This window comes from Brassica napus, chromosome A3, assembly GCF_020379485.1.
Source record: "Brassica napus cultivar Da-Ae chromosome A3, Da-Ae, whole genome shotgun sequence".
Taxonomy (NCBI): Eukaryota; Viridiplantae; Streptophyta; class Magnoliopsida; order Brassicales; family Brassicaceae; genus Brassica; species Brassica napus.
Window position 1 is genome coordinate 26223485 of NC_063436.1, and position 12611 is coordinate 26236095.

Here is a 12611-nt window from a genome sequence, read left to right on the forward strand (position 1 = left end):
AAAGATGGCTGAAATTCTTCTTTGTCAAAATGCATAGATGTGAATCTTATATGAATAGAGTTCTACATTGCTTATAGCAGTGTAATAAACTCCGTGTGTAAAGGAGAAAAAATGTTATATAAGTGAAAACAAAAATTATGATTTTTTTCTTGTGCCTATAGGCTCTTCGCAATTTGAAGAAGAAAGAACATATTGTGTGAAAATCTTTGGCTCGGTCAAATTTTATCCAGTTGTTTACAAAACTGTTGTTATCTGATTCATGTCATTTTTCAGTGTTGATTTAAAAGCCCAAAAAACCTATCTATACTGACTTTTTTATATTTTTTCTGTGATTTGAATTTAAAAAGAGATAAAACTTTCGATAAGTTATGTAAACTCAGAACAAGTATTTAGCTTTAGAAAGCATTTACATGTTTCAAACTTATAATATATACATATATAATGTTTAAAATTATGCATATAAAACCTGTGTAAAATGTGTCTGAATATGTTTCTCTTCTTTAATGTGTTAATCGTACTATATATAATATTATTTTAAAATTTCAAAAAGTTTATGTCACTATCACATACAAAAAACCATCAATAAAAAATATAATTCTCCATCTACAACAAAAAAATGAAAAATTATTAACATATAAATTTAAATTAAGAAAAACTAACATTGGAAAAACAAGAAGTTAATATAAAAGAAAAAAATTAACAAATAATATTATAAATAAAATAAATTTATAAGACATAATCCGCGCGAAGCGCGGAAAAAATCTCTAGTATACATAAGCTCATACATACTGCATGTATTATATATGGCGTATTAGCTCATTTGATAATTTTCAGTAGGACAAAGATTCCCACTCAGAATGTTTTACTAATCTTATATTGTACAATTTCTCTCTATATCTCTCTCTCTCCTCTACCATAAAGCAGATGTGATCCGACAAGCACACAAAGAAGTTCCTCATTCAAAAAAGATTTCTCAGCCATCAAAATTTCCTTTCTCTTCATCCAACGAAAAACAACCTTTTTTCTTCTTTCAAATCTTGCTAGAATTAAACTAAGAAAAGAAAATACCAGGTTTGTTTCTGCTCATCTGAGGAAGTTCATCAATGGATACGGCTCAGTGGCCACAGGTATACACAAACATATACATATTATATATGTATATAACCATACCCTTATAACTCTAGTATGTATGTGTTGATATAGATTGGATCATTTGATTCATATTAGGCTCAGTACCTGACATTAACTTAGAGTTTAAAGGTTTTGGATCTTCTTTTTATGTTTCTCTTTTCTTTTCTACATATTAAATATTCGTTTTTTTTCACTTTACCCTTTGTCAGTTTGCTTTTTTCTTTTCATGTTTTTGGTTAAAGCCTTTCTCAAATTTCCCAATCATTTATATCTTGATGAAAAACTATTTATTCGTTCATAATGAAACCCATATGTTAATTATGCTTTTACATATATAATATGCTTCTGTGCTAGTGGTTGGAAGAGTTGATTTTTGTGATTTTGATGATCAGGAGATTGTAGTGAAGCCCTTGGAAGAAATAGTAACAAACACGTGCCCAAAGCCGCAACCGTCCCAGCCGCAGGAGCCAACACCCGATGGGGCGGCAGGTGGAGTGGAAAGAAAGGCAAGGCCAGAAAAGGACCAAGCTATAAACTGTCCAAGATGTAACTCAACCAATACAAAGTTTTGTTACTATAACAATTATAGCTTGACGCAGCCAAGATTCTTCTGCAAAGGTTGTAGACGGTATTGGACTGAAGGCGGTTCGCTTCGGAATATCCCTGTTGGTGGTGGTTCAAGAAAGAACAAGAGATCTCACTCTTCTTCGATTTCTTCATCTGATATTGGTAACAATCACTCGGTTTCTACACAACCAGCTACAAAGAAGCATCGCTCTGATCAACATCACCACCACCTCATGAGCATGTCTCAACAAGGGTTGACCGGTCAAAACCCTAAATTTCTTGAGACGACTCAACAAGATCTCAATTTAGGTTTTCCACCACCACATGGGTTGATCAGGACCAACTTTACTGACCTTATCCACAACATAGGGAACAACAACAAGAGCACCAACAATCTATTGCTTAGTTCTTCATGTTCTGCCACGTCAGCTATGGCAACTTCCCCTCTGGATTTCATAAGAAACAACAATAGTAATAATGGGAATTCTTCATTCATGGGTTTTCCAGTTCATAATCAAGATCCAACATCAGGAGGGTTTTCGATGCAAGATCATTACAAGCCTTGTAACTCAAACACCACACTGCTAGGGTTTTCATTGGATCATCATCGTAATAATGATTTCCCCGGAGGATTTCAAGGAGGAGAGGGTGGTGATGATGTGAATGGAAGGCCCTTGTTTCCTTTTGAGGATTTGAAATTGCCAGTTTCTTCTTCATCAGCAACAAGTAATGTCGACATTAATGATCATCAGAAACAAGCAAGTGGTGGCGATGCAGCTGCTACTTCTGGTGGGTATTGGACTGGGATGTTGAGTGGTGGATCATGGTGCTAATTTTTCTTAGTTTGATGATGAAGCTATTAATGCTATTTATTTAATTAATTAATATTATCTTAATTTCACTTTGAACATTCGTATTGGTGGTTTTTTCTTCATTTTTGTTAATTTTGGGTTAATTTTGATTTAAGGATATTATTGGAAGTGCAATATTGAATGACTTTAAGTTGTTTTTAGTTTCGTTATGGCTCGCTAACACAAGTTATAAATAATAGGTTGGTATTCTGATGTTCCTTCTCTTGTTGATTCTACTTTGTCTACTAATAAATTTAGACGTTATACACAATGCAAAATGTTTTTGTGTTTATAAAGTGTGCATTGTGTAACTAATTATCTGCAGCAGCGTAGTATGTTTTGTTTGTTTTGGTCACGAAACGCATGGATGATATTAAGTAACAGTACCGGTATACATATATAGATTAAATTAGATTAAACTAAAAGCAATTAATTTAAAAGCGACAGGTAAGCTCTGATGACTTTCACATGATCCACACTAAACACACTTAAACTATTATTTACTGCCAAAGACTTGTTAAGCCCTACCATCCCAATTAATTAGTATAAACCATATTCCATTTAGTTTCCATCTAAATTTAGCTAGTGATTCGTTCCTGACCACAAAACAATTGATTGGTTTTGTTTACAGTAACTAGGTAAGCTACCTAATTAACCTGATGCGTTTTGATTATGACTATGGGCCTGACTGGTTCAAACGCAGCGGTTGCGGTTGCGGTTGCGGGAGTTTGTGGATGCGGGCGGTTGCGGTTTCTAGCGGTTTTAAGAGATTTGTACGACTGGTACTGCGGTTAAAAATTGGTGCGTTTGCGGGTGACTTATGACTGGTTAACTACCAAATGCGGTAACAGTCAAATAATAAATTAACAATATTTACATTTAATATAATTATAAAAATATCAAAAATCATAAAATTATAATAAATATAAAATTTATATTTAGAAAGTTATAATTTTAATTTTTGAAAATTTATTGAAATTGTTTTTATTATAAAATTTTATAATATTAATTAAAATAAAATAGATATATTTTAATATTTTCATAATTTCAATTTTAAATTTTTTATTAAATATTTTTTCTTTGTATATATATTGTTTTAAAAAAAAAAGAAAAAAATTTTACCCTCCCGCAACCGCCCGCAACCGCAAACGCTAGCTGGAGCCAGCTTTTGAATTTATGAGATTCGGAGCGGTTTGAAGCGGTTTAAGGCGATTTGAGTGATTGTTGCAAACCGCCGACAACCGCTACCGACCGCAAAAGCTGCGTTTGCGGGTGGTAGCGGGAAAACCAATCGCCACCTATGTCATGTGTGTGTTTGGAAAATGTTGATGTCATGGACTTGTTCTGAATTTCCTTGGTTAGGAAAACAATTTGAAACTAAAATTAAGTATGTTTGGTTTTCAATGCGTTAGACAACTACTTAGACAGGAGGCATTTTTAAATAGAAAAGAAAACAAATTGAAAATGAAGAGAGGGAAGAAGAATATTGTGAAAGACAAGTCACAAGCCTAAGGATTAAAGAAGGTGGGATCCACCAAAACATTCTCCTTGAAATCTGTGTGTTTGAAATTATACATCCCACCATGGTTTCAACTTCATCAATCTAGATCTTGACCTTGCTGTTCTTTGTTTTTTTTATTAATTTGTTTAATCGTTATAATTGCTTACACTGAAAGCACATAAAACTATTTTACAATGTGTTGATAAAATTGTATTAGATTAAAGTTTTAAAGGATTAAATGTAATTATGGTGGCGTTGATCAACATAGACATCAAAGTCAAAGAACTTAGGTGGTGTTTTAAGGTACTAAAACCGTATCCAATGGTTTACTTTATTTTAGATTAGTTATTACTCTAAAATAGAGTAGAGTTTCTTTCCAATGATTTACTCTATATTTGACTCTAAAAAAAAATATTCTAAAATATATTCTTTTCTATTTTATAACTAATATCTTTTACTTACAAAATTTACAAATTGACTCTTTATATTTTATTTTTTACAAAATTTTCATAAATTATATATTTATATCAAATATTTATTATATTAAAATTTACATTACTTTGTACTAATAACATAATACATTTTAACGTAAACATCTCCATTAGTATATCTTTCCTACAAATGATCATAACAAATTTCAGAGTATGAAATAAATTTTTTTATCTTTGAATCTTTTCTAAATCGACCAAAAAAAATTCTTCAAATCGAATATTATCATTCTTTCGTGTTTGAATCTGTGTAGGTGGAACTTCTCTTCCTACTTTAGTTGGTGCGCTAAAATCACATTCATCCTCATATCATGCTGTATAGAATTATACATGTAGTATATATGCATTGGTCACCAATACATTTTTATATATTTTAGTTACATACATGCATCAAAAATATTTAGTTTGTGACTTGAATTCATCGCAAGATCTAGATGTTCGTGAATATTTTCAGAGGAACGAACATGAATTTTAAAAACAAAAAAAGACGTGGTCAACAACATGAACAAGAAGCTACTCCTTCATTTACCTCATTTGGACAATATTTTAACAATCTTGTTCGATCTGGAAGCAATTTACCAAAACATTAAGTCATTATCATCTATGGTTTTAATTTTATTTTGAGTTACTTTTTTTTAATTTTAGTATTTGTTTTTTGCTAATATTAAAAAATATGTTTAATTTTAGCGCTTGTTTTCTTTGGCTAATAATAATACATTTTAAATGTTTCTATATATATATATATATATTTTGTTAAACATTATGTGTTGTTTGCATAATTAGATTAAATAAATAGTTACAAAATAAAAAGATTGAAGAATAAAAGAACTAAAGTATAAATAAAAAAGTTTCACTCTATTATATAGTAAGAAATAGAGTTACTCCAAATATATAGTAAGAAATAGAGTTGCACTATTTTGTTAAACATAATTATCTGTTGTCTCTTTTGTCTGAGAATTAAGATTCGTTCCTAGGACAATCGGAGTTCTGCTGTTAGTTTGTTGCTGAGTTCACGCTTTGATTCTATGGTCTATCTTTCTGTATCTGTTTATGTAAAATTGATTTTCCAATATATCTCGAGTTCTTATGTCAAATTGAGCTTTGAGAACTTAATCGCTTAGCTGATCTGATCTAAAATTTTCACCAGAATGCTAATGCATTATCTCATTGGCTTGAGTAGTAGTTCTACATTTCTGTTTGGATGTTAAGTGTTAACTTAGATCGTAAGGTTTAGCCGTCAAAAAAAGAGACAACCAGATGTATTTGGTGTAGGGTTCATCTTCACGGTTTGTGTGGGGTTTAACCAACTTCTTCCACCATCTCATTCGTTCACGATTTGCGTGGGTTCTGTTCTCATATGAAAGTTTATGTTTTGTGTTTCTGTTCTCACGGTTTTATTTGGCTATTACAAGAACGTATTATTATTGTCTTGTTCAGACTTGAAGAAGTGTATCTTCAGTTATTTTTGTGCTTGAATTTCATGTAATTGCAGAAAGATGTTTGGTTATTGATTTACAGACTCTTTTTTTTTGTGATTTTCTTGAAACAAAGTCTAAATGTTTGTTTTTCACAGGATAATGGCGACTGCTCAAGTTACAGAGAAAGAGATGAATCCAAAGGATGACGATCAATATAAAGTTTGGAAAACACTCGATCACCCCACAAAATTAAAGCTGTTGCATCAAATCACCTGTTCAGTTCATTTTACCGATTTGCTGTAGCCGGTGGAAACAGGGTGAGATATTTTCTTTATTTTTTATTCTTTAATATCACTATGCAGTTTTTTTATTTGGTTTTATCTGTTTTGTATTTATAGGTTACAATTTGTGAGTTGCCTAATGATGCTTAAAATAATCATGTTCTAAATGAGAAATCTTATATAGATGATAAGGTATGTAATTTATTTTATGCTGTCAATTCATTTATATTCTAAGTCTGATTTTTCCGCATATTGTATTTGCATCAGGTCGTTGAATCGTTTTTGGCTGTCAACTGGGCAGTGAAAGACGATACGCACTACATACTTGTTGGAAGATTAATGTGTATAATCCAGGTCATCAATTGTGAAGACCTTACCGTAGATATGGAAAATTTTTAATTTGAGGAAACAAAATAGTGTTTCTCATGTTTAATATTTGATTTACAAACTTTGTGTGGTCATGACGATAGTATCAATGACATACAGTGTAGTCCATACGATGATGCACTTGTAGTAAGTGCAAGCGAGGACAAAACGGTTCAGTGTAGTCTTATCAAATGCTACTAGAAGTCTGAGAACTCAGTTCCACTTCTTTCAGTAGTAAATATATCATCTAGTACTTTTTTCAGTTTTACTCTTGGTAGTAACTGATTTCTTTCAATCTTTTTTCAGTTTTTTTGTCGTTCGAACAAATTTTACCTCTTCTATTCTGGTGAAGACAAATGTGTCAGAGTGATGTATCTAAACGGTAGATAAACAATATTGAACTTTTTTTAAATAGCTGGTTTGACATGTGTTAACTTGGTTTAATATTTGTTAGGGTACCATGAAGCTAAAAAGTGGACTAAGAAAAATTACAAGACCCAAAAAGGAAAACAGGTTGGCGAGCCCATAAGTCTTGAAAGGATATCAGTTTCTAGCATTGACTGTGTCAGCTGTTTGCAAACGCAAGTGTTGTCACAGGTTAGTTGTTAAGTTTGGTGAGATATATGTTGAATTTTATACCATAATTATAAATGTCCAATCTAAATTTTTATGTAGATTGGTGAGGCTGGATTGATTGTGTGAAAGTTTATCATTCTTCTTTTGAGGATAAGGTCAAACCCATATGACATTTCCGTATTAAAGATGGTGGAAATTCAAAGTTCGAAATTACTGGTATGCATGGAAGATTTGCAGTAGGTAAGAAAAACATTTACAATATTTTGTATTTTAATAATTTTTAATCATCTACTATTACACTAGGAAACCGAAAGGGAGCTATTTACGTCTTTGATGTGGATCGTTTTCATTCAGTTGAACTAGTTGCCATGTGAGTAAGAAACCTGACTTTTTCTGCTTAATAGCCTTTTTTTTTTTGAAAAACTTTAACATAATTTGCTCTTTTGTTAATAGTTCACTATATCAAGATTCAAATAACCCTATCATAGAGACTGCAACTAGTTCTGATGGAAGGCATAAATAAATGTAATTAAGTTTTATAGTTTATAAATTCTGGGTTATTACAAATTGTCAATTTCACTTTTTTCAGTGTTGTTTTTACTGTTAACGAAAGCGGAGCTGCTAGTATTTGGATTAACAATATTGAGTCTTCCACATTGAATGCTGATGTTACTGCTACCACTACTCCTACAAATGATGATGGAGTTGCAGTAGCTGAACCTAAGAGAAGAGAATCGACCCGTACGAGACGACCAAACACGAGATACATGGGGTGTAACTGGTAACAACTAAAAGAAATATATGAAATGATATGAATTATTATTTCTGAAATTTAATGGAATGGAATGGAATCAGCATTCCACTTATTCCAAAACGTTTTCAATTTGGAATGATTTTTCAAATGATAGTTAATTTTTTTCTGGAATGGTATGGAATGTTATGAAATGAAATTGAATACACGTTCCATTTTTTTATTGTAACTGGTGATTTTTTTTGGAATGCACTTGAATTAAACATTCAGGAAGTTTTAATTCTAAAAAATGCATTCTAGTTGCAGCCATGGATTATGTCGTTTAGGAATTCACTTTAGGAATTCACTTCCTCCACTTTTCCATTTCACGTATTTGTAAGAGCATTGTTATATGTACACATATTTTCTAAATATAATATGTAAAATTTATAACAAAAAGAAATGTTTTTTGGAGGACTATATTAGTGATAAACTTTAAAAAATAAAAGTTTACCGTTTATATTCTACTACATTTCAGAATAGAATATAAACGGTAAACTTTTATTTTTTAAAGTTTATCACTAATATAATCCTCCAAAAAACATTTCTTTTTGTTATAAATTTTATCCCCTCTTTCTCTATCAAAAATACATATTTCTCTCCATATCTCTCTCTATCAATCTCTTTTTGTCTCTCTCTTAAAAAAATAACACAATCATTAAAGAATATTTTGTCTTTGTTATTGTGAAGTTTACACAAACTATATTCATTAATTTTTAAAATCACTCACACAAAAGAATTTCATACAAAATATTTTAAGTATTTTAAATTTATGGCTTTAACGATAAAATAAATACCTGAAAAACATTAGTTCATAATGTGATTCCTTACTTTTTTTCAATATATAATCCTTTTCTCTCTCATCGTTAACATTTTATTTTTTTGAAACAGATTAAAAGGTAAATCGTTTTAATTCATTGATTATCTTATTACTACCACTATTTTGACTTATATGGGAATATTTACTAATTTAATATTTTATCATGAAAATATTTTAATATTTTCTTTAATTTCTTTCTATTTCACCTATATATATATATCAGTCTCTCGTTCAGTCTAGCTTTCTCTCTATCTCTAAATACATCTTTCTCTCTATATCCATTTTTTTCTCTCTCTTCCCTATAAAAATAACACAAAAACGTTAAAATAATATTTCTTTTTTATTGTGAACATACATAAACTACATTCATTAATTTTTAAAATCACCCAAACAAAAAAAAATTCATAAACAAATTTTAAACGTTATAAACTTATGGATTTGGTCGATAAAATAAATATCCTAAAAGCATTACTTCATATGTGATGACTTAGAGTTTAAAATATAAAAAAAAAACTAAATTTATTTTTCAATATCTGATTTTCCTTTCTTTAGTTTCTTTCTATTTCACTTGTTTCATCTATTTTAATATTCTCTCAGCATCCGTCTCTCTCTCTATCATAATCTTTAACTCCCTCTATTTAACACACACACACACACACACACATATATATATATATATGTCAGTCTCTCTTTCGATCCCCTCTTTCTCTGTCGAAAAATACATATTTCTCTCCATATCTCTCTCTATCAATCTCTTTTTGTCTCTCTCTTAAAAAAATAACACAATCATTAAAGAATATTTTGTTTTTGTTATTGTGAAGTTTACACAAACTATATTCATTAATTTTTAAAATCACTCACACAAAAGAATTTCATACAAAATATTTTAAGTATTTTTAATTTATGGCTTTAACGATAAAATAAATACCTGAAAAACATTAGTTCATAATGTGATTCCTTACTTTTTTCAATATATATAATCATTTTCTCTCTCATCGTTAACCTTTTATTTTTTGAAACAGATTAAAAGGTAAATCTTTTTAATTCATTGATTATCTTATTACTACCGCTATTTTGACTTATATGGGAATATTTACTAATTTAATATTTTATCATGAATTTTTCTTGAGTTAACCAACTAATAATAGTTTGCTGGTTCATATACATTTTTTTATTCTTAAAAAATAAAATAATAAAAATTTATATTATGTTTCAAAAATAGATAAAAATAGTAGTCGTTGTCAAAGAAAAAAAGATTTTTAACATTAACGCCGTCAGCAAAATACTAAAACATATTTTCTAAATCTTTTGGTAAACCTTAAACCATTGGGTGAATCCTAAACACTAAATCCAAAACCGTTGGATATACCCTAAACACTAATCTCTCTCTATGTTTCACTTGTTTCATCTCCTTTTATAGCTCTCCCGATCTCTCTCTCTCTCAACCTCACTATATATCATAATCTTTATTTTCTCTCTATTTCACATCTCTCTCTCTCTATATATATATATATGTGTATAATTATCTTAGTCACTCTTTCAGTCTCTTTCTCTCTATCTCTAAATACTTCTTTCTCTCCATGTCCATCTCTCTCTCTCTCTCTCTCTCTCTCTCTCTCTCTCTCTCTCTCTCTCTCTCTCTCTCTCTCTCTCTCTCTCTCTCTCTCTCTCTCTCTCTCTCTATCTCTCTCTCTCTCCTTTAAAAAAAATAACACAAAACCATAAAATAATAATTTTTGTCTTTATTATGAATATACACAAATTACATTCATTAATTTTTAAAATCACTCAAACGAAGAATTTCATAAAAACAATTTAATTTTTTTAAACTAATAGCTTCGAGCGACAAAATCAATATCTAAAAACATTACTTCCTATGTCACGCCTTAGTGTTTAAATGATAAAAAAACTATATTTTTTTTTCAATATCTAATTTCTCTCTCAGTTATATTAACTATTTTTTGTCAATTGCAAAGTTTTTACCAGTTTTTATCACATATTAAAAATTCTCTCACATATTATTGATCAAATGATCTGAAAATATATTTCTGTCAATTCCACTTGTATTCAATCTTTTATTCTTATTGTGATTCTAATCCTTACCATCACACTAAATTTCCCTCTCATTCTTACCTTCAATATCACTCCATTCTCATCACTTTCACTCACTCTCTCACCCTTGTTCTCACTTAACCAACATTTTCATCCTCTCTCTCTATCATTCAAACTTCTCAGCTACATTTTTCTTGATTGAGTATGTCTGGACAAATTATTTTGGTCAACTAGTAATCAATCAAAAATTAGTTAGAACATAAATCATCAAACTTAATGATGGGTTGTTGATTTGTATATATCACATCTCTTGATAAACGCCCAAATCCATATTGGGCCGGCCCTTTGAAAAACTCAAACGATCTCTTTCGCTAACTAGGACATTTATTATGGAAATCAAGCCTTTTTGAACGGATGCAAGAAAAAGCGAGGGAAAATTATTTAGACTTTGGTTTCTTCTGTATCACGTCTCCGGAGGCCTGAGAATTCGCTTCGTCTTGGCGATTTCTGCTTCCGACTCCGCTCACTTGCCGCACTCCAGAAAGTGCTAGAATATAGTACACCTGTTTCTAGGATTGAAGCAGAGATAAACGAAGAAACAATATGAGTCGAGAGGAACACGACGCAGCTTATGGAGTAGCCCTTGAAGTCGAATGCGCTTACTCTCTTTTAGGAGTCAAAAGAATCGAGTTACTACAGCTACTAGAAACTAGACGCATGTGTGATATCTTAATCACGGTAATATGGGTGACATGTGCATGTAAGTAAGAACATAGTCTATCTATCTCTATCTCGCTGCCTCTTTTTTCAACAAGTCACTGAAGATAACAATAGGTAGACTTTCCAACGAACAAAAACTTAGGGCACCATGACAATGAATGTAAAGAATATAGTACTCGTTGATAAATGCTGTCCATATAAGCTGTTTGGACACAAATGCAGAAATGAAATAAGTTGTCCTCATTTTCGCAAGGGGTCTGAAAAGTCAATGGTCGTCGTTTGGAGTCAATGTAGGGCTATATGACTATGATGATAAGTTGTGATGTTAGGACTTAGGAGTGAATGAGATTATCTAACAAATGAATGGTGTCAAGGAGTGGTATACATTTTCTTTTTCTTTCGTCTCCATCCACCTATCAATATCTCCACTAAAAATGTTTTGTTTCTTCTCCTCCATATTTGATTATAAGTCCGGAAATCTAATCACTAATAGGTATAATAATCACAATGCAGTGCACGCAAGTTTGTACAGATTAGAAAGCAACATCGTAGCTGAGAAGTTTAAAGTGTTTTGGTTTCTTTCAATTTTGTAACCACTATAAGATTTTAATTCCTAGGTTTATTTAGTGACATTTATACTATTTAAAAAGCAACACGAAAAGTGGATAAGAGAAAAATAAAGCTATGCTGCCTATAATATTTTGATAGTTGAATACTAACATAGTTATTTAGTATATGCATGTCAACCTCCAAAATAAACTATGAATTTGGAAGCCAAGTGCAAACTAGTCTTTCTATGTTAAGAAACATCGATTGTGCATCTATATGAACCAACTGTCCTTAATATCGTATCTACGTAATCAGTGACTATTTAGATGAATAAACTAAGTTAGATGTCTACTCAAATAAATACTCTCCCTCTGTTTCATTAAGCTAGATGTTTTAGAAGAAAAAAATGTTTCCAAAAGATAGATTTTTTGTATTTTCTACGAAAAAATTGTGATTTTCGATAAATTAATTGACTTTATTGAATTATTATTAGCTAAAAGT

General features: G+C 30.6%; 1 protein-coding gene and 1 long non-coding RNA gene across 3 annotated transcripts; both read left to right on the forward strand.

Moving 5' to 3' along the window:
* Positions 1-822: 822 nt before the first annotated feature.
* On the forward strand, positions 823-2714 carry LOC125590111 (dof zinc finger protein DOF4.6-like). Its single transcript, XM_048763147.1, has 2 exons — positions 823-1127; positions 1524-2714. Exons 1-2 carry the CDS (start codon positions 1104-1106, stop codon positions 2529-2531), a joined length of 1032 nt encoding a protein of 343 aa, XP_048619104.1. The 5' UTR covers positions 823-1103; the 3' UTR covers positions 2532-2714.
* A 2578-nt stretch (positions 2715-5292) lies between these two features.
* LOC106444609 lies at positions 5293-9610 on the forward strand. 2 transcript variants are annotated; one of them, XR_007326315.1, is made up of 8 exons: positions 5293-6273; positions 6355-6429; positions 6505-6591; positions 6910-6985; positions 7058-7200; positions 7279-7419; positions 7483-7549; positions 7633-9610. It is a non-coding gene; the product is annotated as an uncharacterized LOC106444609 (long non-coding RNA). The 2 variants fall into 2 exon arrangements; XR_002663328.2 differs by lacking the exons at positions 6910-6985; positions 7058-7200; positions 7279-7419; positions 7483-7549; positions 7633-9610 and having other exon boundaries at positions 5311-6273; positions 6505-6873.
* Positions 9611-12611: the final 3001 nt, after the last annotated feature.